General features: G+C 45.7%; 1 protein-coding gene and 1 pseudogene across 1 annotated transcript; one reads left to right on the plus strand and one right to left on the minus strand.

The window, feature by feature from the left end:
* Window positions 1-1,257: 1,257 nt before the first annotated feature.
* LOC149329024 (bestrophin-4-like) lies at window positions 1,258-27,796 on the minus strand. Its single transcript, XM_089560072.1, has 10 exons — window positions 27,354-27,796; window positions 23,292-23,870; window positions 22,560-22,694; window positions 19,725-19,891; window positions 16,043-16,197; window positions 13,759-13,980; window positions 12,296-12,376; window positions 10,856-11,007; window positions 8,737-8,970; window positions 1,258-5,323 (listed from the first exon to the last, which is right to left on the minus strand). Exons 2-10 carry the CDS (start codon window positions 23,468-23,470, stop codon window positions 4,828-4,830), a joined length of 1,821 nt encoding a protein of 606 aa, XP_089416198.1. The 5' UTR covers window positions 23,471-23,870; window positions 27,354-27,796; the 3' UTR covers window positions 1,258-4,827.
* Window positions 9,254-10,091, plus strand: LOC149329025 (uncharacterized; annotated as a pseudogene).
* Window positions 27,797-27,989: the final 193 nt, after the last annotated feature.

The following is a 27,989-nucleotide window of genomic DNA, read 5'->3' on the forward strand; positions in this document are numbered from 1 at the left end:
TGTCATTGCCTAAGTAGTAGAAGCACACTGCTCTGCATGTTTAGCTGTGTGACAAAGACTATGCAAACAGGCTAAAGAATAGCAATTCTATGATGTCCACTGTTCTGAGTGTAACTGTTATGATGTCCACTGCATTATCAGTGCTTGCTTTGAAGAAAACCAGTGCTAACAAAGAATCTGTTGCAAAAACAACTTTAGCACTGCCACCAGGGTTGAAGTAGACCATTAGGCACGCTGCAAAGGACGGTATATGGCACACACTTTGGCACGCAAATGCCAACAATCTGCAGGATGGCGTGAGATAATATTTTCTGAGAAATTATCTCTGTTGGTAAGACACCAAGTTTATTCATTTCCAGCACATTTACAACAGGCAAGGCTTTTCCAAGTGGATGTGACAGAAGTTCTGTAGGGCTCATAGAAAGGTCAAGGACTGGTAAAAACATTAAGGGGTATTAATGTACGGACTGTGTACTATACAAATTATATTGGTACTTTTATTAGTATCCTTAAGAGTATGTTGGTTGAACAGCCTCATTGTGAGGTGCTGCAGGTATAAAGTGTGGAGAAGCGAAACTTAATATCTGAATAGATCAGAGGATCCAAATTTCATCATAGGCAGCATGCTTCCTCAGTCTCCTCTTCTTGCTGTAAGAGCATTGACATCAAATCAAGAAACGTTGTTGTGCATTGATTTTAGAAAGGTGGCGCTTGACCATTGTGATGCTCCATACCCATATGCGTAGCTGCCATGACCACTTTAAACGTGAAATACATGTTTGACAAATTTATTTCAGCATGATGAATCTAGTGAAGCAGACTTGTGGTTCGATCAGTGCATGTGTAAGACCAGCCTTCTTTGCAAGGACTACTGATGCTACCAAACTCAACATACAAATAAATAATGTCAGTGCCATTTAAGATGCACTGGTATCCTAAGGTTTGTCGAAAGATACATTCACATGGAACTTTGTAGTACTACTCGCAAGCACACAAGCTAGTGAGCTCAGTACTAAACACAACCAAGCTGAATGTACAAACAAAAAGGAGTGCTGTATTACATCCCCATGTATGCTTTCACAGAAAGCTCGACGTTCTTTCCTCCCTCATTCCACTACCCAGCAAGCCGGATGTAAAAGTTCCGAAGCGAGTAGTGAAAAGATCACAATCAAACAGGAACTGAAAGGAAAGGCTGAGATATCAAGAGAAAAACACAAGTCACCGGCACTACGGCGCATCTCACCGGGAACGCACAACACAGGTTCACAATTTTTTCAGGCTAGATATATAAATCCGACAGTTACAGAAGTGACAATGTGAGGTCCCACATCAAAGAGAAAGGATGGCATGCCTGAACTTGACATCTGAGTGCATCCACAGGGCTGCAAAAGTGCAGATATGTATACAGTATATGAGGTTTAGGATACCAATGAAGAGCTCTGGACGTTACTGGCTGCAGTGATGTCATTATTTGAAAGAAAACATGCCATGTATGTTTTCTTTCATAGATAACTCAATTATCTGCTGCCAAGGGATTTTAGAAAGTTTTGTAGCCTTATAAGGCTTGATCTTTTTTTGCTCTATAACTCCCATTGTTTGTTTTGTTCGATATTCCATAATATTATAGAGAAATGTGTGTTATCATGGCTGAAAGAAAACAACCACATGGATGAACACAGGCGAATAATAACTGTAGCTATCCCATCGGCAAAAAACTGATAGACTTTCATCGATTGGCAAGGTGGATAACGTAAGGACAATGCCATGACAAAACTTAGGGATCTAGTAATGAGACGTTTTTTTGAAGAGTTTTGTCCGTCTGTTGATCAAATTCCCACTACAATTTTTTATACCTGTTTCAAGGAAATTTTGAAGGCCAAGACAATAATACAGTGTGGTATTGACAGCTGGTAACTCCAAGGAAAAATAGGACAGCCTTTGCCATTCACCAGAACTTGCCCTCACGCTCGTACATACTATAACTGCTCTTGAAGTTTACTGCTACTTGAACAGCAACAGCGCCAAAAATCCACAAGTATAACATGTAAATAAATAAGAATTTCAGAACATGGCGCTATGAGCTACTTGCTCAAAAACTGCATATCATCATTGGTCGCATACAAGAAAAGAGATGCCATCACGCATGAACCCCTTTGCGGAGAGAACACAGAAGATCTGCAAAAGTGCGCATATATGGTCATTTCAAGCGTCGGAAAACACATGATCGGTTCTGCTCCAACAAAATAAACACTTTTCTTTTTCCATGCATTGCACGTGAAGAACTTCCACCATATGACTCAGCGGTGTTCTCCATTGCAAACTGGCCCATTCGTATCGCGCTGAGTACACCACCCTGGCACAAAAAAAAAACAAAAAAAAATGCTTTTCAGTCCCATGTCCCGCTCAAGAGCGGTGTAACGAAACAATGCCGAACTCTGACTCGCACAAGAAAAACCTGCTAGAGGCAGCACCTCGCACACTGTTCAGAAATATTCAACAGCTCCACAACTCTCACACCGGGTGGTTCTTCTCAAACAGTCTGGCGTCACCAACACGAGAAAAAGAAGCAAGGACAAACACCCAAGACCCTGTAAATGGGGGAAAGAGTGTTTACACACAACTCGCTCCAAAATAAATTAGCGCGCCTCAAAGTGACAGCCTTTCCCTCACTTTTGCCATCTCAAACCTTACGGGCTATACGGGCGGGTCTTCAAACACTGCAGCTGCTTCAGCAGTATTGCTGTTTTCTCGCAAAAGCCGTTGTTGGATGAAACACTTCGGGCCTCTTCATGAAAGCTGCTAGTGAGTGCAGACCCTAAAGCATCCATCAACAACAGCCTTGCCTCCGCACAAGGTTGCTGGGACAGTATTGTCCCATAGTCTGCGTGCGGGCCACTGAACCCACATCAACAATAGCAACCTTCGAAGCTCCTTCAAGAAGTTCAAGGTGTGCTATCATCGTTCAAAGTAAACACCACAAAGCAAAGTCGAAGCACAAAGCACGACTGTCATGGCACTCACTGCATTCTTAATATAGATCACCTCCATCAGTGCCATATAGAGCACAAGTGAACTGACAGTGTATTCACACCCACGCACAGCCTGCCAGCTAGACTTGTCCAAAACACCGGATGATCAAGAACCTGCAGAACTCGGCAGATTCTTCATTCAAACACTGCACATTTCACAGCTGGAGCTTTCTCGACTTGTCCGAAACACCGGATGACCAAGAACATGAAGAACGTGGCAGGTTCTTCATTCAGACACTGCGCATTTCACACTCGGAACTTTGTCAAACAAGTCCAGATAGTCACTTCACGAGTAAGATAGACGGCACAACTGTTAAACCATGAAACAGAGCTAGCTATGTTCGCAGGAATCTACAGTTGACTTGTAAAACTGAGTCACTAACACAATGCAGGCTCAGGTTCTTGCAGAGAGTTGATACCAGTCTTGACAGTGAATGTCTCACAACACTCCCGATGATGACAGCAAAAACACTGCCTCGATGTGGGGGAAAAAAAAATCCAGAAAGTAATGTACTGTCTCAGGACATCAAGTCACAAGAACGTTTTGGGGTGCACACTATACACGAACCACATTTTCAAAGTTTAAATAAGCACAAAAAACCACATACTGTCACGCACAAGAAAATATCACCAACAGCCAACATGTCTCAGATCTGCTTCTTGCAGTCGAACGAGTGCTTGCCAAGCTCTTGCAAGGAAATCTTCCTCCTTGCTAAGAGTTGCTTCCCTTGAGGTTTCACAGCATCGGTGGGACGAGTCTTTGAATAGCAACACACATTGCTATGTACTCTCTGGTTTGAACTTCAGCTGCGCACAACACACGTAAATGGCGGCGGTACGAAATTTGCCACTTGCAAACTCGGCAAGGCGGAAGTTTCAGCCCGGTGCTAATGATGCTTTCTTTGCACAGAGCAACCTTGTGGACGAATAACATCAACTTAGTCTCCTCTAAATTCAGCCGTGGCTTGATACGTTGCACATAAACATCACTCCCAGCTTCTTTCACAGGCTTGTACCTCCACTACCTGTGATTCACCACATGTACGGTGCAACGTCTTCAACGTGTCTCTTGGCTTGCCACGATGAAAAGCCCAGTTGACGAAAAGTCACAAGCTACTAGAAGTTGCTAACTGGCTTCATTTTGTCACGTGTACTGTTGAAGAAGCAGATGCAAGTAAGCAACAGTAGTTTGCTTTAAAGTCTGCCCTTGCTTCAGAAATGCTTGCCTGCGAATAGACATTCACCACCTGACTGTCTTTCATGCAAATACTGAGATGGTCACTTGAAATTTCGTGCCACTTTACAATCCAGCAGTCCAATGCATCCCTTCAAACTCCTTCAATGTGACCTTTGCTTTTGTAACATTCTTGTCGACATATTTCGCTGGAATCTTCGCAAGCGCATCTCTACAAGGATGCAGATGAGCCGAGCATCATTGCTGCCCTGCGGACAGACTTTAAGGAGGCCAGGCAGCCAAGCTTGTACAGTGATAGAATGGGAGTTCTGTGCTTCCTGGCATGCAAGATCTTGATATGGTACTGCAAGGCTTGTGGTAAGCAGACCATGGCAGCATTTTGTTTAAGCTGGCTTAAGGACGCAACACAGCTTCGCAAGTTTGAAACTGCAGGAACCGTATTGATAGCACCTGCAACTTTATAAACACTACAACAGTGGTTTCGCACCAGTTACAAGATTTTAAACTCGCAGGTGCCACCAATCGGTGTCCTCGTCTTCTTGCCCTTGAACGTAACAGCAAGTCCGTTGAAGAAATAGGTTGTTTAAGGCTGCCTCTCGCACATTACGGAGGCAACAGCTGTGTGTAGCTGTCTGCACTGCACTGGCTGTTCTCAGCCAAGCTCTCGGTCGAGGTGTTTGGCTCGTACGGTGAAGGCTCTGCACTCTCTTCCACCTTCTTGTCCTGCTGTTGTGCTTCTTCGGGCTGCTTGACTTCCTCGATAGTTGCTGGCGGTGAGGACAGGTCAACGATGACGGATGTTGGCACTGATTCTTTGATGGCCGGTTTGTTATCATCTCCGCGGAGCAGCGACCGGCGTTCTTCAGCCACGAAGTCGTGGCTGCGATGGTCGAGGCCCTCGCAGAGCGATACGGTCCGTGCGGTGCGGCGGCTGCATTGCTGCCGTGCGACAAAGTGTGGCACGAGCGGGTGCTCTTTCGCTTTTGGTGTCTGCGGTAGGTTTTCGTTGCTGCTGCCAATGATGAGGTTGAGGAGGCGGCTGCCTGTGCTCAGGATCCGAAAGCCCGTCTGCGTGGTGTTGTCCGAGGTGTTTCGGTGCCTGAAAGTTGAGAGAGACAGGAAATGTCAATGTGGATATCACACATATTCACTAGCGAAATTCACACACACAGGACAAGAGAAGGCAGCAGAACACACGCTAGACACACACCAGAAGGAAACGCAGGGCCCATTGTACGAGAAATAGTAACTGCTAATGCTTTAAAGGGGCCCAGAAACACAATCTTAGTTGACTGTTTTGCCATTTGATCGCATACAGTGAGTTATAATGGTGCTATTAGCGTCGGTAATACCGCATATATTCCTTTTTTTAATATTTTAATGTCCTCCCAAAAACAACTTCATGGCTCTGATGGTGTCGCCACACAGTGGCAGGTTTTTAGCAGCGGATATGACATCACCTGGCGCGAGCTTGATGATCGGACAAACAGTAAATATACTGCAAATTGTGTGAATAAATAGAGACACATTTTGTCACCTGTCTGCGTTTTATATTAGATCAACAAAAACAACTTGTTTGTCTTAGATAAAAGCCCTGCAAAGTAAGTAAAATAAAAATACACCACCAGGGGCGCACTGGCATGGAAACGACGCTGCCCGTCTCAGCAAGAACGAGTTACAGAGAGCAGGCAACCATGGAGTGCAAACTTCCACGACGTGCTCTGGCTGGCTATTTTGATTGGTTGCGCCAGGTGCCGTCATTGGGAGAGCGAAATAGGAGTGGGAAGCCCCGCCAAAATCGAGTTGAGGGCAGCGTTTTGTTTGCTTGTATTGTGAAATTTCTTCACTGAATAACTCCCGTTCCTGTGCATCGATTCCTGTAATTCTTTTTAAGTCAGCATCTGTGTGACATAAAGAGCCCACCTGAAGTATAGCCGGTATCCCCCCAAGCAGTGTTTCGCAGCCCCTTTAAGTTGGGCTAGTTGGTAGTCGGTATCACACATATTGACTAGCGAAATTCACACACACAGGACGAGAGAAGGTGCCAGAACACACGCTAGACACACACCAGAAGAAAACACACCAGAAAGAAACTCTTGTCCTGTGTGTGTGAATTTCGCTAGTCAATATGTGTGATACCAACTACCAACTAGCCCAACTTAAAGCATTAGCAGTTAATGTGGAAACAGACATGACTTTATCCCCAGGATGTCCCATAGATGCACTTTTGAAAAACTCTTGTCCCCAGAATGGATGGCATTTTGAACTGATTCTGGAAGTGTATTAATCAGCTCCTGTCATGCGGCATCAGAGTGTTGGAAGATCGTTTGTCACTTTTTCAGTGAAATGACAGCCGTCAGCAACATGGATTTCAACTGAATAATACTAAAAGCTATTTACACAGCACGCTAGCCAAGTCCTGCACAAACCCTTATAATGTCATTTTTCATTGTCATTATCTTAAATTAAACAGCTTCCTCAGGAGTAAACAGAAGTTACATTGCAATTTTTGTGAGGAAATCTAGACTGCAGCGCAGCCCCAATTAAAAATGTGCACACATGACCTTGTTTAGTGCCGAGCAGTTTTGCTCCAATTTCCATGTGTTTGGTGCAAGTGTTTTTTCAGTTTATTTTGGCAATAACAAACACAAATACATAATACTGCCTGATCAAAGCATGTTTTGTGTTGGTGTGCTTCATTTTACTAAACCAGTACTGAATGCAATGTCATTTTAAACATACATTCAGTTTCTTTATCACAATAGCTGAGCAAGATGATTGGCTCAGTTTCAGCTAAAAAAATCCTGGAATCTTGGGCTGGATGTTTGCTTTATTGTTGTCAGGATATTGAGTGAGCTGCTTACTATAAGCACATCCTAAAATGGTCATATGGTTACTTAGCTCTTGTGATGCTCCCACAATGTCTACTTGAGTGTCAGGGTGTTTGAACATTGTGGTAATGCCCTGAGGACATGCTGTGTTATCTGGCAGATGTAAGTCATCCGAATTACTCGCCTTTGACTGTTGAAACAACTTTCTATGAACTCCATTCGTCAGGGCTGTTAATCAGCAGTCAGCACTATGAGCGGGCGGGCTGTCGTTTTAGGCATTGGACATTGCAAATATTGGGCCAGTATAATATAATGATTCTGAGATCAATTCATTTCCATTTTTGTATTCCCGTTCCCCTTTTGATCACTGGCTTAAGCAAGGTCACCCACACTATCAATGGTACTGAGCCAATAGGAAAGAGCAAAAGCCGCCGCGGTGGCTCAGTGGTTACGCCGCTCGGCTGCTGACCCGAAAGACACGGGTTCGATCCTGGCTGGCGGTCGAATTTCGATGAAGGCGAAATTCTAGAGGCCCGTGTACTGTGCGATGTCAGTGCATGTTAAAAGAACCCCAGGTGGTCGAAATTTCCAGAGCCTTTCACTACGGCGTCTCTCATAGCCTGGGTCGCTTTGGGGCGTTAAACCCCATAAACCAACCAACCGAAAGAGCAAAAATTGGCTGAGCAGAGCCCACACACTACATTTGTTATTTCTTATTGCTTCAACCCCAGTGACTATGAAGGCATGACATTGCTTGAGCCAATGGCGAAGGGCAGGGAATACAAAAATAGAATTGCTATAGTATAGTATAGTCATCATCATCATCAGCCTGACTATGCCCACTGCAGGGCAAGGGCCTCTCCCATGTCTCTCCAATTAACGCTGTCCTTTGCCAGTTGCAGCCACCGTATCCCCGCAACTTCTTAATCTTACCTGTCCATCTTACTTTCTACCGCCCCCTTCTACGCCTAGCGTCAAATGTTGCCAGGATCAGTATCTAATGGCGCCCTGACTGCAGCCAGATATTCTTAGCACCCTCCGCTGCATCACAGGACTGACCGCCGCCTTGGTCAGTTGCTCTGCAGCCGCTGGGGACTGAGGGCTGAGGATTAATTGGTTTGTTCATAGGAGGTTGCGGCCAAGTACTACACCAGGGTGGTCAAATCATGTTCTAGTGCAGGGGTTCTCAAACTTTTTTGCTTCGAGGAACCCCAAAAGCCTTCAATAAGTTCCAGGGAACCCCCCCCCCCACCCCGCTTTCACTTACCAGCAATGTGGTCGAGTGCATTTTTGCAAAGAGAGAGTTGCAAAAGTTAAATGTTTATTGCACCGATTAATACAGATACTAATGTGATGGGTGGTACTGCTTCCCTTTTAAGAGCAAGTCAAAGCGTGGCTCAGCAGCACTCAGAGCCAGTCTCATATCAGCTGCCGGGTCAGGGCCAGTGAGGGTTCTCGCGGAACACAAGGAGACAGCCCGCGGAACCCCTGTGTTCCGCGGAACCCAGTTTGAGAACCCCTGTTCTAGTGCATAGTATAGTACTTGCCCTGTTCTCAAAACATGCACTGTTGTTTTGGAGAGACTTAAGCTCTGTGAATATGTCTAGCTTTTGCTGCTGAAATGCTAGCTGCCATCTTAGCTAGCCATAACAGCCTCTGGTTATCCATGCCAACTACTCACGTGGCAATTGGGCTGTCGAGCAGGTGTCCCGAGATGGTCGACGGTGGTGCGTAGTCAGATGGCTGCTGCAGGTGCAATGGCACGTGGTACAGGTGGGAATTAAGTGGTCCAGGCACTTGCGGAGTGTCTGCTGCATTGGGCGGTGATGTTGGCGGGCTTGAGTACTTGTGTTCGTCATGGTCTTCCTCCAGGATGGTCTCCATGGGCACGAATTCGGACTCCTCGGGATCCACACTGCAAAGAGGGGGGGAGGACGACCACAATGATGTCGTGATGCCTTTTTCCTTCTTCTAGCCATCTATCACTGGTACGCAGACTTAGACACTGTTCAAATATCGTAAGCAAGGTGTAGCATTTTAGTGCGACTTAAAACAGAACAAGAAATGTAGCGTTGCCAGTTAGGGGAAATCCGAAAACACGGGAAGACGAAAGGGTGGAAGGTAACAAAGAATATACCAATTGCTGCTAGTCTATTAGAAAAACAAAGAAATACAAACATCCAAAATACATTTTAGTCTTCTGCCTGACCAATTGATGACTGTGTTTATATATTGACAGATTACCAACCCTGACGACACCAACTCTTTGCAAACAGACCTGGACAGAATCAACACTTGGTGTGAACAGTGGCAAATGCAAATTTACGTCTCTAAAACAAAGACTATAACATTCACTAGCAATAATCAGCTTCAAAATCACTGTTATTCTATGAATAGTATTCCCATTGAGAATGTCTCCACTGTCAAATACCTAAGTGTTCATCTTTCGTCTGATCTAACATGGAATAACCATATTGATGCAATTGTCAGTAAATCATCTAAAGCACTTGGTTTCATCAGACGTCACTTGCACCAAGCTGATCCTGCCACCAAACTTTTAGCTTACACTACACTCGTCCACTCAAAATTGGAATACGCATCCTTAATCTGGAACCCGCATCAATTGTACTAATTCACAAACTGGAGTCAATGCATAATAAAGCAGCGAGATTTATAACTAAGGACTATCGTTCCAGCATAACGGCAATCAAAGCGTCGCTAAAGCTATCATCACTTGAAAAGAGAAGAATACTAGCACTATTATCACACTTTGACAGATTGTATCACAGTCACTCTTCTTTCGCTTCATACTATATTAGACCCGCCCACCGTATCTTTCCGCGCTTAGATCATGCTCTCAAAGTCGAACCCATGCTTGCATGTACCCACCTCTTTAGTCATTCACCATTGTTTCTTGCCGTTCATCATTGGAACAAGTTACCAGATGATATTGTCTTCACCTTAAATCATGGCCCCTTTGAGCAAAAACTTAAGTGTTTTTTACGAATAAATTCTGATTAGGAAGGCTCCTTTCCTGCGTCCTGTTTCGAATTTTCTGTACTTTTTTTTCCCATTTTGCCTGTGGTTTTGGATTTGTGTTGCTTGTACAACTATGTGTGGAGTATTGTTTATTTGTAATTCCCCCCCCCCCTCTATGTAATGCCAGAAAAGGGCCTTTAGGGTATGTGAATAAATAAATAAACTGCACTCCCGTATGAATTTGTGGCATGCACATTAAAACGGAGAGTTGAGCTAGTTGGTACATGTTTCTTGGAAAAAATGGCGCTAAACGAAGGACAACGAAAAAGAGTACAACAGGACCGGCACTGACTATCAACTGAAGGCTTTATTAGAAACAACACGCAATATATACTCCAATGACAACCAAGAACACATGGCAACACCAAAAGCTACAATGATACATCAATCACCTGGATCAAGATACTTCAGTTCACAGTCATGAACTGTTACAGAGGGGATGCTGACGCACGCATCACTGTTCTTTTGGATATGAAAGGCTTCACTGATTTCGCGTGTTAGTTTATCTTTGTGCTTGTACAGCATCCCCTCTGTAACAGTTCATGACTGTGAACTGAAGTATCTTGATCCAGGTGATTGATGTATCATTGTAGCTTTTGGTGTTGCCATGCGTTCTTGGTTGTCATTGGAGTATATATTGCGTGTTGTTCCTAATAAAGCCTTCAGTTGATAGTCAGCGCCGGTCCTGTTGTACTCTTTTTCGTTGTCCTTTCGTTTAGCGCCGTTTTTTCCAAGAAACATGCACAGGTGGGGGGACTCACTCGAGGGTCATGGCTGATCCCAGGTGTGGCTGGGTGCGCAGGTTCACCGATGACTTGGTGTAGGGCAGCTGAGGCTCAGCCTCGTCCCAGTAGATGTCCCGCACCAGCCGCGGGTGGCGCTGATGCATGTCGTCCACAATTTGGAATGAGACCTGCAAGCACCCGACAATTAAATGGCTCGATCAGATGGTGCAGCAAACAGAAACTGAAGTGTCGGTGAAAACTAAGTCGAACAGCGATACAATCCAGGTAGTTCAGGTTAATGGATTAACCTAATATTAACATGAAAACTTTTAAGAATGCCTAAAGTTGGCCACCCAGACCCTAGGATTGACTAGTGGATGGAAAACATCACTCACACAAATTGGCACAATTGCCACTGCCCCACTAAAAAAAGATAGCCTCTCTCCTTCCACTCATTCATCAGCCTCTAGCAATCAACAAAAGGCATGCGCTACCGTTTCTCAAGGAATTCAGCACTATAGCCTATCTTGCAATTCCACTACGCTTTCCATCACACCCTCAGCTATTGCTCACCAAATGCAATCTGTTGTTTACGACTCTCTGGCAGTTTTCAGTTCGAATGTGTCAGTTGCACACTCCCTACTTTGATTAGACTGTACACAGTACTTAACTTGGTCTGGTGAACATTTTCACATTTATTGCCACCATCAGGAGTGGTGCTAGTAACACTTTCAAGGCCTCATGATCATTCCTACAAATAACAAGGAAGGTGACTCTGAAATGATCAGTAGTTATTAACATATACACGAATGCCATAAAACCTAGACTTTCCTGATAAGCCACAGCTGCAGAGAAAATATAGGCATGATTTTACTCGAACACAAATTGTATTTACTGAAGAAACACATTAAAATATAGAAATTAAGTGTGAAGTGGTGCAGTTCAATTCTGTGGCATATGCAAATCCTATATTCGAATGTGTTTCATTGCCAAAAGAAAGCATTGCTTAGTGCAGCCCTGTCCGCGTTCTTTCTTGTTACAACAGAGCTGTTAGTGGCTCATTTGTGGCATGAGTGGCTTTGCTGAGCATTTCTGTAGCACATCATGTAACCTTCCTGGCTCATGTGATCGTGATGTGCGAGACTTGTCACGTAACGTGACATGACGTCACAGATAGTGACACTTTGCTCAGGTGTCGATTGGATTGTCTTCACTAGTCACAAGAGCACAAACGGCTGCATTGGCCAGATGCATTAACGAGAAAGCATAGCCAGAGAGGTCATTTTTGTCCCATCAAACTGTGATAGTGAATTGTCTCTCTGCAGCAAACGTCACTACACTGTTAAATGTTTTACAGTGATGGAATCTCATTTATATTTGTTCTGGTGGCAAGGCACATGGCAGAGCCCTAAAAAAACTATTGCAGAGTTCCCACAAAGAGGCAAATACTATGAGAGGAAGAGGGGCTTGTCATACCTGGAGGTTTCTGTCGAGGCACCAGTTCAGCTCGAAATCATCGTCGTCTTCACCAAAAGGGTTGATGAGTTGCTCCGCTACCTGTAACAGAGCCAAAGTCCATAATGAGCTACCTCAGGAGGGACGGTTATAGTCTCTGGGCAAAGAGTAATTCGAACATTACCTCAAGGTGTTCCACATGACCCTGTACAGTGTACGACATGTTTAGAGTCTTATGAACTCTGACCTTTTCCTTTTTAATTTATCTGTTTTTACAACACATGTTCAGTTATACCCCACTCCTGATCAAGTTGGTTTGCTTGTGATTAAGTTTAATTGTGCTCGTGGACGTGCACATCCGGACTGTGTGAATAGACTGTGCTATAGCCCCAAAAATTTACAAATATAAAAGGTGGGAAAAAAAAATTTTCTTCACAGCCAAAACATGTCACGAAATTAGAATGCGTAACCAGGTCAGTGTCGGAGGGTGATCTGCAAACCCTTCCGCTCCTTCAACCATGGGCTCCTTGTTAAGTTTCTAGGGCATATGAATCTGTTCTGCTACGGTGGGACCTTCCAAATTTCTAGGCCCGACACTGATGGAGCAGCATAGGTATCTGCAGCCCATTATGTTTGAGCCATGCTGTTTATTGCAGGAGAGTACCATGACATACCGTTATGATGCACGGACAACTTCGCGAAACAAACTGATGCAACACTTCTCGGGTTGCTCTTTTGAATACATTTGTAAAGTGAGCCCAGTTCATATTCATGACTGTTTGTACAATCTGTCCTTTGCCATGACATTAGTACTAGTGCCACAGATCCTTTGGGACATGTCATCATCATCATCATCAGCCTAACTATGTCCACTGCATGAAGAAGGACTGACCAATGTCATCAGTAAATCAGAGGTTACTAAGGTATTCTCAATTAACTTTTCTTCCAACTGGTCCCAATCCAGTTCTCTGAAAAATCTCCTGCAAACACAAGGTGAACAGTACTGGAGCAATCTTGTCTCCCCATCTTACACCCTAGCTGATTTGGATTTTATCACTTTCCCTGTGGAGGACAGCGGTCACTGAGCAGCTGCTCTAAACACTTTCCAGCATATTTACACATGCTTATCTCCACCGTGGTTCTGTCATGCCTACATGAATGCATGAATGGTGAGGTTGAGACCAAGTCAAGTGCTTTCCCATAATCTATGGAGGCAATATACAGGGCTGGTTATATCCTGCACAATCTCTATTTGATTGGTGGCGTGATTGTGGTCTGTTGTCAAGTCTCCTTCCGAACGCCAACCTGGTCCTTTGATTGGCTGATGTCTAAGGTTGCTTTAATCCTATACTTCGTTGTACATGTTCACTTTTATTCAAGAGGTTCTTGCATATCTCCTACGTGGGCAAGAGGGGGAGAAGGAGGTTGCAAGGCCTAAAACTTGTTCGGCAGCAAGTTTTGTAGAGGGAAATGCGGTGGCTCACCTTGAGCCAGCCCATGTAGAAGAAGAACTGCAGGAGGGTGAAGATGGGGATGTAGAGGTCGATCTCCTCGCCCGAGGACGACTTGAGGTACTGGCGGCCCATGACGGTGGCCAGGAAGTAGGTGTAGATGGCCAGCGTCACCACTTGCGTGTACACCAGGGGGATGCTGATCCAGTCGTAGCTGTACAGCATGCCGCAGCAGCCGCGGAACTCGTGCATTTCCTATGCGCAGGGGAGGAGGAGAAGAAGAAGAGGGAGGGGGACAGGTCAGCAGCTGCCACGCCACTGGGAAGGGGACGGCCACTTCGGAGGGAAAAGACCGCCCGCCAGCTAGAATGCTGTGTGGCCGGGGGACGGCAGTCCGGGCAGCTGCAGAGCACGCCCCGGGAAGAACTACTGCTGGCTGCCTGTTGCCTTCTTCCAAAGAAAGCTAAGCTTTCATAAACTAGCAACAATAAGCATATTGGTTCACTTAGTTGTCTTGCCATTCCTCCTTTGTTCGTCCACCTTGTTACAAGTTTTTGTTCAAGTAGCCAGAAATGTGTCTCTGCAATGTTTTTCCTACATGTGCTCCTCCTTTGTAATTGTAAATAGCCGTCACCTAAATAAATACCCAAGCAAACAAATATTCAAATAAACAAACTTCAGTGCAATATATTGTAATGCAGTGATGGCGAGTGCACTTTATCTCGTCATTAAAAGTAAAAAGCTATAACTGCTTGTCTCACTGCTAAGAGTAGCTAGAGTGTAAACACGAAAGCCCTGAATCTATGCCAGAAAGCCCAGGCTAGAAACTAGTTTGCACTAGAGTCACGAGCTCTTGAATATCAACACAATAAAGGTAACTGCTTGTCTATCTGGATCTCTCTCTGTCTTGATGATACTTTAATTTTCGTGGTCACACATAATTGCACTTTTGAAAAAACTTGTGACAACACAGGGATGACACAAACACTGGTACGCAAACTGTCAACAGTTTGTGCACCAGTGTTTGTGTCGTCCTGTGTTGTCCCAAGTCTTTTCAAAAGCGCAATTATGTGTGACCATGTTAACTACAACTAACCCAATTTGAAACCCTCTTAATGTTTAATTTTCAAAACCTAATGCTCACATGCTACACAAGATGAGAAATTTAGGCCAAAAAGGTGTAGTTTGCTGTAGCGACTTTTGCTGTCAAGATGTTCTTGAAATGTCACATCCGTGCTTATTCTGGCCTGAAATGACTTAAAAAATGGCTGTGGCTTAGCTAAGGTTAAGCCTGGATATCTCAAAGTGAAAAGCTCTCGCTGCTTTTCAGCCAACTCCCAAGCTACCACAAGACGTGAAATTTAGGTCTGTAAAGGTGCAGTTTGCTGCAGCGACTTTTGCTGATCATGTTCTTGAAATGTCACATGCTTATTCTGGCCTGAAATGACTTAAATATTGGCTGTGGCTTAGCTAAGGTTAAGCCTGGATATCTTGAAGATATCTCGGATATCTTGAAATTTGGTCTGTAAAGGTGCAGTTTGCTGCACTTTGCTGATCATGTTCTTGAAATGTCACATCCGTGCTTATTCTGGCCTGAAATGACTTAAATATTGGCTGTGGCTTAGCTAAGGTTAAGCCTGGATATCTCGAAGATATCTCGGATATCTCGCTGCTTTTCAAGCCAGCTCCCAAGCTACCACTAGGCGTGAAATTTAGGTCTGTAAAGGTGCACTTTGCTGCAGCGACTTTCACTGATCATGTTCTTGAAATGTCACATGCTTATTCTGGCCCGAAACGACTAAAAATGTGCTACACAGTGACCGGCAGCCAGCAGGGTTCGTGCCGGGGGGCGCTTCCGCAGTGCCACGGACCCATCACCAGCCACCGTCTTCCCGTCGGCGGCCCGACGCCCTGCCGGGAAGCACAGAGGTCCACTCCCGGGAGTTGAGGGGGGGGACATCGGCCGCTCAAGAACCCTGGGAAGACCACCAGCCGAGTGTTGCTTACACCGCTCTCTCTCCCTCTCGTCTCCTCCTCTCTTTCTCAGCCCCCGCAGAGGAGCGACCTCTTCAGCCAGCCGATCATCGGGAAGGAGGCAAGCTGTGGTGGACAAAGAGGCAGGCGGGGACGTGAAACCAACGCTGGCTCTGCTGGGACGGGGAGAAGAAGAGGAGACCCTGCCAGGCCCGGGTCGGGGAGAACGGCCCCTGTAGAGGCCCGTGTTAGCGGGTGGCAGCGGCATCGCAAAAAGAGTTTTTTTGCTTTTGTTCATTTTTAAGTCCGTTTCACGGCCAGCGGGGCTCTAAGGGGGCCGCACCTGGAGAAGGTGCTTGAGCAGGATGTCATCCTTGATGCGTCCCTCCTTGCGGGCGCGGACGGCCAGCGCGACGAACCACTGCGCCGGCACCCACCACTTGCCGTGGGCGACTGGGATCGAGTCGTACACGCGGCGCTCTTCCTTGGTCATCAGGCCTGCAAAGGGTTCCAAAGCGGCAGGTGTGAGCCACGGCCGAGGTGAGAGAAGAAAAAGCTGCACTATGTGCCTGAATATACCAGAATGCCACTGAAGCATAATTAGTGGACAGGCATGAATACGTAAGAACCTGTAAGGGCCCGAGCTTAAAATAAAGGTGCCGCCGCGGTGGCTCAGTGGCTACGGTGCTCGGCTGCTGACCCAAAGGACGCGGGTTCGATCCCGGCCGCGGCGGCTGGAATTTCTTTGGAGGAGAAATTCTAGAGGCCCGTGTACTGTGCGATGTCAGTGCACGTTAAAGAACCCCAGGTGGTCGAAATTTCCGGAGCCCTCCACTACGGCGTCTGTCATAGCCTTAGTCGCTTTGGGACGTTAAACCCCATAAACCAAACCAAACCTAAAATAAAGGTAAGAAATGGGCTGAGGTATGAAGTGTAACACGTCAAAGAGGCTGTAGCCGCTTTTTGTCAGGTACAAACCCTATGGGCACTACAACTTCCTTGGACGGCCTGGATATGTTTTAGATATCCTGTGGACGTCCAATAAAGTTTCAGTACTCATTGGGAAGGGACAGGTAACATATATTTAAGGTTGGCAGAAAGTTGCACATACAATGGCTGGTCCAGCCTAACAGGTGCCAAATGAGACACCGGGGGTTTTGTGGTGCCTCATATCCAAGGCAGTCAGAATAGACTGTTGTTAATTACCCATTCCTAATTGCCCGTGATCTTGGGCCATCTGTCTAATACAGATTTTACAGCATAAGCTATTGCTAGCTCTTAATTTGCCTTCTGGAAGCTTGCAAATTCATCCCTTCTGTATATGGCTCTCAAAACCCATGTAAAATAAACAAGATAGTGAGAGAGCTGTTAGGAGTATTTGGACACAACTGGGAGCCAGTGAGACAGAGCCACTGCCAATAGCTGTGGTAATCCCCCCCCCCCCCTGCTGCAGGGGGGGCACCTGCACCAGTTGTCACCAGATCTAGAAACACCTGAACCAACCATGTCTTGCAAAACAGAGAATTAGTCAAAGACATTGAACTTACAGGCAAAAAAATTCAGTGATCCCAAGTCAGTTATCTTTTCGTTCAATAAAGGAATGCCAACAAACTAAATCCCATTTTCTGGAATTCCTCCCTTCAGCCGTGCCAGCTAATGCTAAGAAAATTTGCTTTAGTCACTCATAACCATCTTCTGAGTTTTTTTTATTGCCAGGAGTAATGATGAGATCAGTAAATTTGCAGGAGGTGGTGATTGTGGACAGATTAAGAGAGGCATAACTGGAGATAAACGGTGGAGTACTTTATCTCACAGGGGACATAATTCACTTAGTCAGTGGCTGATAACAATGATGATGCCAACAGAAAAGCTTAGTGCCTGTTCTTAAAGTCTGTGAAATGCATACCACCTGCCTTGGTAACCTGGGGGGAGCTTTAAGAGGGCAGCGTGTCGGCCATGCACGATGACATCAATAAAGGTTCTTCACCATCATTTTGATGCTTTCTATACTTTGCGCATCATTCATTATGCATCGTTGTGACGAAATTCTTCCAGGCCACAAAATTACTGTTTTATCATGCTCTCAGTATTGCAATTTTTTGAAAATAGTTAACAAGGCTAAGCCAACCAGCTTGCTTTTGTAAAACACTCGCCACCTGCAAAACATACAAATGTATGGTGGATTAATTGCCACAGGCACTCAGCATTTGCGTTGCTTTTCTTTTAAACAACGCTCTGCTTTTGATGACACCCGCATATTTCATCTCTCTGAAAGGCAGTCTGTTAAAGACTTGATCTTCAGTGATCACAGTTTTTTGAGAAAGCTGCATGAACACTGTGTAAGTTCGTGTGTGGACAGACTGCCGTGTACACACACCTGCTGTCGTCACATCATGCATATGGAGCAGCATCTGCATGTGACGCATTGCATTTTCTGGTTCGTTGCTGCAGCACAATGCCACTCTTGCATTTCATGGTCCGTGCACACACAGCATGTAGATCAGCATCGCTGCTGTTGCGAGACATCCCTAGCACAAAGACTAAGCTCCAAAAATAGCACAGCAAATCTAAATATGGCAACACCTGTATATATAGCAAGCAAGCTTCTCACACTATCAAAACTGGGCTATACTTGGAGATTGCTGCTGGTAAATGCGAGCAGTTTTTGCTTAGGAATTGTGAATTTGGAAGAAGGACAACTGCCGTCTTCTTTGATATTAAGAGGGTTGTTCATTTGTTGCCAGTATTGTGCTTAATTGTTGGCACGATCAAATCTGCACAAACTTATAGTTACTGCTCCCAAAAGGTGCATTTTGAAATGGTAACTGCTGCAGATATAAGTATCGGTGCTTAGTGGTCAGCTGGACTATGAAAATTCAGAGTGGCAAGGAGATGCCACCCGTGAAAGGTGATTTCAGTAACACAAAAAAGCAAACAAAAGAAGCAGATTCCTTTTCTGGCACTTGGAATAAGTTCCGGGATACTGTCTACATTCAGTGCCACGATATTGGGGAGCTGAATGGCACGCAAGGAAACAGGCTTACTTCCAGGCTTGAGGTTGAACTCTGTTAAATTGCTCTAAGGCACACTTCTTGAAGCATGCCAGCATCCTGTGCACTTTATGTCACTTCTCACCATACCTTGTATATTTTCACAGGTTGTATCTATTTTGGTTAGGCAGGCACCATCAAAATTATTTAATCTATTAAGCAAGTTTCCTCTTTGGGAGCGGAAGCACATAAAGCAGCCATAGTGATGATGAGGTCGGTGCACGGCGCACCACTGTCTATTTGAATTAGTGTATTTCTTAGCCCACAGTTATTTTAAACAAGCAGGTTCCAAACTTGAAATTAATGTATATGCTCCCTTCACCTCTTATTCACTTCTTCAACTGCTGTAACACTACTAAGCACATGCTTAAACTTTTATCCATTTTGGGAAACAATTTGCAGAAAGGTTGAATTTAATTTGTAGTTGTGCAGCACCAAAACACGTAAGTCAGGAAACAGACAGCCTGTGCCATCTACTTAAACTTCTGGTATTTTGTGAGAACTGCACACTGTGTTTAAAAAGTGAAGCACTCAGAATGATCTCCCACTGTCACCAAGCCATGCGACGAATTTGTGCTTGAAGTAGCGCAAAACATTGTGTTGTTTTCTTTTCCTCTTGTCATTTTTTTTATTTGTGCAACAAACTCTTAGAAGTATAAATGTAATTGAAATGTGATGCAAATATAAATGCGAAATGTGAAAACTCAGTATACTGATTCGAATGTTTAAATCTCAACTGCATACGTAACCAGGTTAAAGGGGCATAACTAGCTAGGGACTTTCTGATGGTTTGCTTGCCAGGGCCAAAATACTTGGAAGTGCCTGTGCCCACTTTGGAAACACTGGGACTCTTTTTTTTTTTTTTTTATTTGAGAAGTCTGCCATGAGGCATAAGTTAAGAAAAGGGGGAGTGGAATGCAGCAATGCTTTTCACAATCATTTCATGTCACACCATGTTGCACCACGTCAGCTCACCGGCTTCCTCCATGTGGTCGAGTGTCGGGAAGCGCTTCTTGACGGCCGTGCTGATGCCTTGGAAAGTGAGCGCCGACAACAGGGACAGGTAGCGAGCCAGAGTGCGCCGGATTATGCGGCCGCGCTCATCAGTGCCATTGACGTACGCCGCTATGGCCATCACCGCCCTGCAACAACAGCAGACAGCAGGTACACGATACTGTAAGGACACTGTATACCGCAAGTTATGATATGTTGGTACAGAAACGGTGAGGTGTGTCCTGCACGTAATGGTTTTTGCTCAATGACAGAGTAAGCAGCACTGAATTCATGGCTTTTATACATATCCTTTGATTAAACAGCTAACTATCTTCTGCAATCCTCTGCAACAGACCAGCAAAGTACTATCGCGCTCAATATGAGTTGCAATGCGCGGTCATTGACCGGGGCTCGTTCCGTGGTGTGCCTCCTCCAAACAATCGCTTGGAATTCTGGGAGAAACTGCTGTTCCAGGAAACAACAGCACCCCCGCTCAGGAAAAAGTTTCTCCGAGAATTCCGAGCGACCGTTTGGAGGAGGCACACCACGGAACGAGCCCCGGTCAATGACCGCGCGTTGCAACTCATATTGAGCGCGATAGTACATGTCTGTACATGCTCAATGTTGAACTTCCCACTAGTTAGCACTGCAGTTTTACACAGATGTGGCATTTTGTGATGAATTCTAACTGTTATCATGTTCAAGTGCAACACCTACCCATTTTGCGAGAAAGAAATTTGGGTGTCGCATTCTCTGTGACAAACGCTACAGATCTTTCCAGCCAAAATTACTGGTAATGCCGTCTGCTACTTGCCATGCACAACTAGTGCTAGCAAGTTCTTTGCATTGCCACTGTTGACGCCTTTGTGAAATTCTGCTTTTTCAGGTCATAGTTGCCACGTATGCCATCGTGCTTGGAGGTCATATTTATTTGCCCAGAAAAACGCAAGTACTACATCCGCATGCTAAGCAACGCTTGCTGCCAATGCTTTCTCTATGTGAAAATCAAACATGAGGGAGACTGTTGCTTAAGAGGAAGCATTTACACTTTTCTCCTGGAATGGCGCAAAGTTTGGCACAAGCGACCATAGGCAAATTTTACACGGGATGAAGAAATGGTAGGGCTCAGGGCAGCAGCGCCTTCTTGTAGCTTCAAAGTCTCACATACTTTCCATGATGCCTTATCCACTTTCTGTCATTAGAGAAATTATGACTTAAGTTAAGGAGCTACGCCAACTATATGTACGAACATCTTGTACATGAGCACCTTCAGGAAAAAGAAACTAAAACCAGCCTAATATATTTTTGCACAATGAGGGCTGAAAGTCCAAACATTTCAGTGTGCTAATAAAAAGCAGTCTCAGCAAAATGTCATCAATAGCACTTTTCAAAATCTCTGTTCTAGTCACAACTACCACTGGCTTGAGGAACACAAATTAACTCAGCTTTCAAAATTAAGAAGTGCACGAATGCATGAACAGAATAGAAGTTTTTTTGAAGTTAGAAATGACAAAGCAGTGCAGCTGTAGAGCCAAAGAGCAGTTACTCTAAACACAGCTGCCCATTCAGATCAAAAGCGACAGACACGTACGACCCCCAGTGACAGCCAGACAGATTTAGATGCCACACTCATTGCCAGTCTTTCTCTGCCCAGCATTTATAGCTTGCCACCCCCTCCCACCTTCCTTTTTGATTTCTTGGAACCCAGCGCCAGATTTTTTCATGACTTGCCTGTCTGCTGGGAACGCGACGTGTGCGCAGCCGCTCCCCGAAATCATTGACACCGCCCTTCACCTCTCGGCAGGCACGTGAGACAAGCAGTTGCCAATCGTGTTCCCGCTCTAACCTGTCCCCATCGTTCTGGCATTGTTCCCATTAAGGAGTCTCGCTCTTTCTGCAGAATGCAGCCATCCGAAAGGATCTGGTTTTGGTGAGCATGCCAGGTTTAGAATAGTATAGAGAAAGGTTAATAATGAGTCAGCCATTACTAACACTATTTCTTTTGTGCTTGTACTACATGTGGCAAAGAATGCTGCAATGGCTACCCACTTTCAAGCAGAGAGTAACTCTATGAGGAAAAATGACAAGTGTTTACGCTATGCTACATAGCTTGCTAAGCACTGGGAAAGCTGTTGTCGTGCTTCTGCCTGTGTTCTACTAATGCCTCAGGCTTGCAGAAAGCCAGAGACCTTCAGACTTTGTGGCAACTTTAGCAACCACAATGATTATAACAAGTGCATGTAATGTGCCATCACGTGATCGCGTGTTGTCAGTCTACACCATGGAATCAACCAGGGAAGGCTCTGTGTGACACCTTTCACTGCATAATTAGACAGGCCTCTATTGTCCGACAATAAGAAGCCATGCCATGAGTTGTGTCAAGGACGTAATGGTGTCTGCTCAGTGACAGAGTAAGCAGCACTGAATTCATGGCTTTTATACATATTCCTTCACTAAAGAGCTAATTATCTTCTGCATTCTTCTACAAGAGAATGGCGTAAAATACTTTTACAGCGGACTGAATGGTTGCCCATAGATCTGTTTACAGTGCAGTGGTGTGACTATGCCATTCCACGAGAATTCTGCCTTAAGTCGTATATCCTCTTTCCTATGGCCTAAAAATGTGCTTTCTTGCAGCATCCTATAGTAAGAAAGAAAGAAGATTTGCTACGGTGAGCCTGTTTAAACACAAGCTGTTTTGTCTCGCACACAGTCATACTTTTTCTACTCTGCAATCACCGAATCTTGCACCACAATGCACAGTGCAAGGCCAAAAGCTTGTGCGAGAAGTTTACTATGTGAAAATGCACTACTTACTTGTCAGGCCAGGGCACACTCATGTACTGCTGCCACCACCGGCCGACAACGATGGACACATAGAAGCCGAGGACAAAAGACAGGGGGATGAGGTCTGTGAACTTTTCGCAGTACTTGGCCAGGCTTTCGAAGACACTGCACGGAAGACAGCGAAACAAAAGAAGAAACTTATGACCACAGTGGTAACCTGAGCTTTAAGAAAAAAGATTTGAGTAGACTATATAATCAGCACTTCGACTGTATCTAAGCGTATAACCTGTGAAGAGATTTCAATCTAAAGTAACGGAGTACAATCCCATCCAAACTTTTATCACAGGGAAGGTGCAGGTCTGCCATGAGAAATACAATGCGAACGACAGGTCAGATTAAGAAGGGTTTTCTGGCGGGCTAGTTGGTGCTTGTCGTTCATGATTAAACTGCGCGAAAAAAAAACACGGACAGAGACAGAAAACACGTACACACATAGAGCGCAGTTCTGCGCGCTATGTATGTACGTGTTTTCTGTCTCTGTCCGTGTTTTTTTTCGCGCAGTTTAATCATCAATGGCCAGATTAACTGTTCGTGTTTAACTCTATCACAAGGTTAATATGTTCCTGAGGCATAGAATAAGTGAGAGATCTTACTTTAAGTTCGTGATCTCAATTCCTTCAGTGCAAGTAGCAATGTTGTCATGAATAAGTGTGCTAACTCGAAGGAAAACCTAAAATCGACAGATGTTGCCAAGCCACTCACATCTTCTGGTCTTCGTTGAGTATCTGCCGGTAGAGGGCGCTCAGGCTGAAGTAGAGGGTGCAGAAGATGATCATCTCCCGGTAGAGGAGCTTGTAGATGCTTCCGCGCCAACGCAGCAGCAACTTGGCAAAGCCACACAGGCGGGCCTCGGAGACGTTGAGTGAGTATGTGATAGTCATCTTGGATGAAGTCTTCGGAACGCACTCCCTTCACTGACGACAAGGCCAGCGACAGTTCAGCCTGAGGAGCAGTTAGGCGGGGTGTCGACGCACTTCCCTGGCACAGGACGGTGGAGCTTTGGACGATTCCACCGCCCGCGAGATTCTGTTGCGTTCCGGCTCTGCCAAGAGCCAGGAACCGTTACGCAAGCAGCACTAGGGTTGTCGGTGGCTCCTTTGCCAGCCGACTTTGGCTGCAGCACAAACAGGAGACGAGCAACCTTGGTCCCTTCAAGAGTTGCGCAGCAGCCGTGGGTTTGCCGCTTCTGTTTGTGTAGGCTGGATGAGCGGGGGATGTGTCTCTTCTAAATGGGGCCTAGCTGCTCTCACCAACTAGGTCCTGCTTGAGCTTTAGCTCACTCTGTAACAAAAAAGTGATAGGGGGAAAAAAGAGAGTGTGAGGGAAAATAAAAAACTGGGAGAAGCTTTGCACCCGGTATGGCTTATAGTGCAAGCATATTTACGGCACATCAGCTGCTGAAAACATCAAGTCCACTGCAGTGAAGACTACTATTAAAGACTATATTTTAAGCATTAAAATTTATGTGGCTAAATGATTGCAAAAATGGCAATGATTTACGATATATACTTTTGCAGGTTCTATTGCATAAACTAAATTTATACTTGTGTTTGTTTGCTGTCTGGTTAGCGAGCTTGGTAGGAGCATAGGCTACATCCCAGCAGAGATTTGTAGTTCTTTCTATACCTTTCACAAGGAAAAGCTCTGAGGAACTGTAGAAAAAAAGCCTAAAACTGCGAAGCATTGCTGTATGGCAAATTCTTCTGGCAGTTTTCATAATTCATTCCAGCAAGAAAACTTGACAGCAGTCAATCCTGCCTTTATTTCTGCCCAGAAAAGTCAGCCACATTTCACATACATGATGCTTGGCACAGGCATCGAAGCATCAACAAGAAATTGAAACGCTGTAGAACATAAGAACATTAACGTGGAATATTTGAAGACAAGAATGGAACTTTAGCAGAGAGTAGAGGCATTACAAGAGACCCATCTATCCAAGGTCCTAGTCTCGCGGTCCTGGCCTAATTGCAGTATGCTTGTTTTGCAATATGTTTAGCTACATGGTCTTCTAAAGTTGTTGGGCAATCCCATAAAATAGAAGGAGTGTATTTCTGTGCAGATTTCTGTGAGAGTTGCAAGACACTCAAAAGCCTAAAACACTTGCACACTAATTTGTTGTGAGCTAATGCTGTAGCAGCTTAAGGAGGGACATGGCTTTCAACATTTTTTTTAAATTTCCTTATGTATTTAAATGAAGTTCTTTTAGCATATTAGAAATAATTTTGTAACTACTCTCACAAAATGTCAGTGTTGTATTTCCAGAATTTTTTTTAAATATATATTTTCTCTGAATTTTGTGAAAAGGTTGCACACGGCTGGTTCCACATTCATTGCGTTCGTATACTGGCGTGCTACATGTCACATCCTTAACACTTTTTTTTTCGCGAAGCACGAATTCTGGTTACTATATTTTTGCAATGCAGCATCCATTGACGCATTGATGCAAGAAATTTGAAATTCACAAATTTCAAAAACAAAACTATCTTAACCTGTGCTGGTCCTAAGAGTGCAACAAAACAAACGGGGTCAATTAAAATAGATAAAAGAGTTCTAATTGAAAAAATCTGCTTCCCATGGCGAGTATCAGGCACGCAGAAAGCAGTAACTGAGAACAAATCCCATTGTTGGAGTCTTCTCCGAAATGCAGATCAAGCTGCCGCGCGCGGTTAGCAAAACAATTTTTAAACAGTTTTTAAATACATCTTAACCCGGTCGATTTCAGGAATTTTCCAAAATCAATTTTCTGGCCACATTTGGGGGGGGGGGGGGGGGCATTTTCAAGCCACGTCTCCCTTTAAGTGAATGAAGTATGCAGAATGTAGCACGCAGCTGCAATAAAATCTATACGCCACAGAAATATCAACAGCTGAGACGAACGTAACGGAGCACAGACTCATGTCTATTCACGCTAGCGTGCATCATTACTGCACGGAGCACGCCGCAGCAGGCGATTGCTAATTTCGCTTTGTTTTTATTCGCAACGCATCTATCCCTGCGTTGTTCATTTAATACCGCTACCAACGCACACGTCAATCTGCGCCTTCCTTTTTTTATATACATATCTTCGTTGCTTAATGTGCGTTGCACCAGTAGACAGCAACGCGTCACATTTGCCCGCTGTTGATTACTTCGTGGAAAAAAAAAATGGTTAGATGGGTGTTCCAATGCACAGGCGCTTCAAGGACGCAGCTACGCGTCACGCGCGTTTATGACGGGCGCGCAATTCTGCGAGAAGGCAATTAACCGAGAAACGTAACACCAACGTAATAACAGACGCAGTTAGGCCTACCACGCTACCCCCGAGCGCGCAAAAACGTAAGAGGAAAAACAATGCTAAAAAGTTTCGGCTTCGCCGCCGCGCTTCCAGTCGTAAGGAGAAGCGCAGCTCCCAGTGATGTCACGGGTGACATTTTCCCGCGACGCACTGATGGCCGTGATAGCATGGAAAGGTCCGAGAGGAGAGAAAAAAGAGAGCGAGAAAAATGCACGCCGCAGTAGAGCACACCGAACTCGATTAGGAAAGGAGACAGAAGAAAAAAGGAAGAGTATGAAGGAAGTATATAAAGGCGAAGCACGAACGGACGTGTAACCGCGCGTCACGTTTCCGTAGCTTCCGGCCACCTCACACACTGTCCTCTCTCACATTTTCTATTTTATTTCTATTCCCTCTCGCGCGCCGCCCATCCGCAGCTTTGAAACCGAAACTGTCACACGCAGCTTCTCTCGAGCGCCGCCCGAGCAGCGGCGGAACCGGTTGCGGCCGGACCGGCGAGACTGCGAGGGTTATTATATTCGCCAGGCGAGAGAAATCTGACAGTCCCGTTTTTCCCTGTGCTGAGCTGCGCCCGTTCCACTGCAGAGCCGGCGAAGAGCCCGACTTAGGCCTAGAACTGGGTTATGTACTGCAACGTAATGACAGCTTCACAGCGCGCGGGCGGGTAGAGAGAGGCGGCCATCATGGCTTTCCCGACGCTCACAGGCGAGCCGGCACGAAGATTCCGGCGTTTTATAACCGAGGGCATTGTTCGACTGACATTTCGGTACCACCGCGCCCAGCGGCCGGCGAAATTTCTGCGCAGATCGCCGCTGCAGTGGTGAAGCGCGAGGGCGATCGATTCTCGAGAGGCTGATGTCACAGCTTAATCAACGTATCAACGTTCGGCTACGGTGTAACGTCACCGAACGCGCATACGTGTTCGACAAAAAGAAGAAGCCCTTAGAATGCACTCCGAGTCGCGTCAGCTGTGGTGTCGAAATCCCCGCTTAACCACGTTTCTGGAAAGTTCAACCTCGCGCGATGCGGCGCGCGCGGTAGCGGTCAGTGTACTAGTGTCGTAATGCAGTGTAGTGGCATGCATTACATGCACTGCAAGGTGCCATCGCTGTGCATAGCGCGCCACGCGACAGTGAACGATTAGCGCAAGTCGTGGTGGAGTAGTCATGCGCTTTTTGACATCTAACGCGTTTGCGAAACCGCGCTGTCGACGGTCCTTTCACCGACGAGATAAACGATATCGAACCGATCTTTGATTCAATTGAATTGGAGGCGAGGTCGCTCGGTTATGTAACGTACGCCCGCCTCGCCGACTACTGAATACGTAATCATGCGCCTTTTGGAAACGAACACTCGGCGACGACAAGGTGCCTAATATACGTGCAAAAGGAAAATATATAAAAACAAAAAGGATGAGTCGCGCGCGCGGTTCGATCCCTCTCGCGGTAGCGAAGCCGGCGAAAAACGACGCTATGAGAAGATCGACTCACCGAGCGAAGTTGTTCCAGCGTTGTAGGCAGCTCATGGGTGATGAGGGCAGCATTGGCGCGGCTAGGCGCGGTTTTTTCCGATCCGAAAATCGGAAAACACCGTACCAACTCAGGGGTGAGCGAACGCGGCGATGAGTGACAACGGGCCACGCAAGGGTGGACCCGAGATTTTTGTGTTTCGGAGCTCCGACTAGGGTCTAGCTGAGAACCAAAGCACGCAAGGCTTCTCCCAGGGAATGAACCTCTTGAGCGCGACGTGAATCGCGCACTCAGACCGGCAGTTCGATCGCCGCGTCGACGAACTCTATTCACGCTACCCGGGGCAAACGAACGCAGTAGCGCAGCCTATTTGCGTCAGCCTTGCACGACGGCGGAGGCGAGATTGTGAGCCAGCTGCTCTCTGCGGCGCGATTTTATGGAGGGCTGTTGCCATGTCTCCGACCGCGCTGCGGCGCTGACCGCGTATCGCCGCGCCCTCGACAGAGGGCGCTAGTCGTCTTTCAAGGCCGAGGACGCTGGTGGAGTGCGCACGTGGATGCGGCGGTGCGGAGAGTGGGGTCAGCGCTAATCAAAATTGATCCGCTGGGTCTCATATAACTTTGAACAACTGACCGCGAGGCGCGTTTGTACTTTTTG

This window comes from Amblyomma mixtum, chromosome 9, assembly GCF_055824585.1.
Source record: "Amblyomma mixtum isolate Tamu chromosome 9, ASM5582458v1, whole genome shotgun sequence".
In the NCBI taxonomy this organism is placed as follows: Eukaryota; Metazoa; Arthropoda; class Arachnida; order Ixodida; family Ixodidae; genus Amblyomma; species Amblyomma mixtum.

What these genes read in the sequence shown, in the direction of transcription:
- LOC149329024 (XM_089560072.1), bottom strand. Translation starts at nt 23,470, where the DNA reads ATGACTATCACATACTCACTCAACGTCTCCGAGGCCCGCCTGTGTGGC. An exon ending in AGTGTGCCCTGGCCTGACAA is followed by an intron (nt 19,892 to 22,559) that starts GTAAGTAGTGCA and finishes CTGTTGTTGCAG; the next exon opens with GGCGGTGATGGCCATAGCGG. An exon ending in GGATCAGCCATGACCCTCGA is followed by an intron (nt 8,971 to 10,855) that starts GTGAGTCCCCCC and finishes CCCTCTTTGCAG; the next exon opens with TGTGGATCCCGAGGAGTCCG.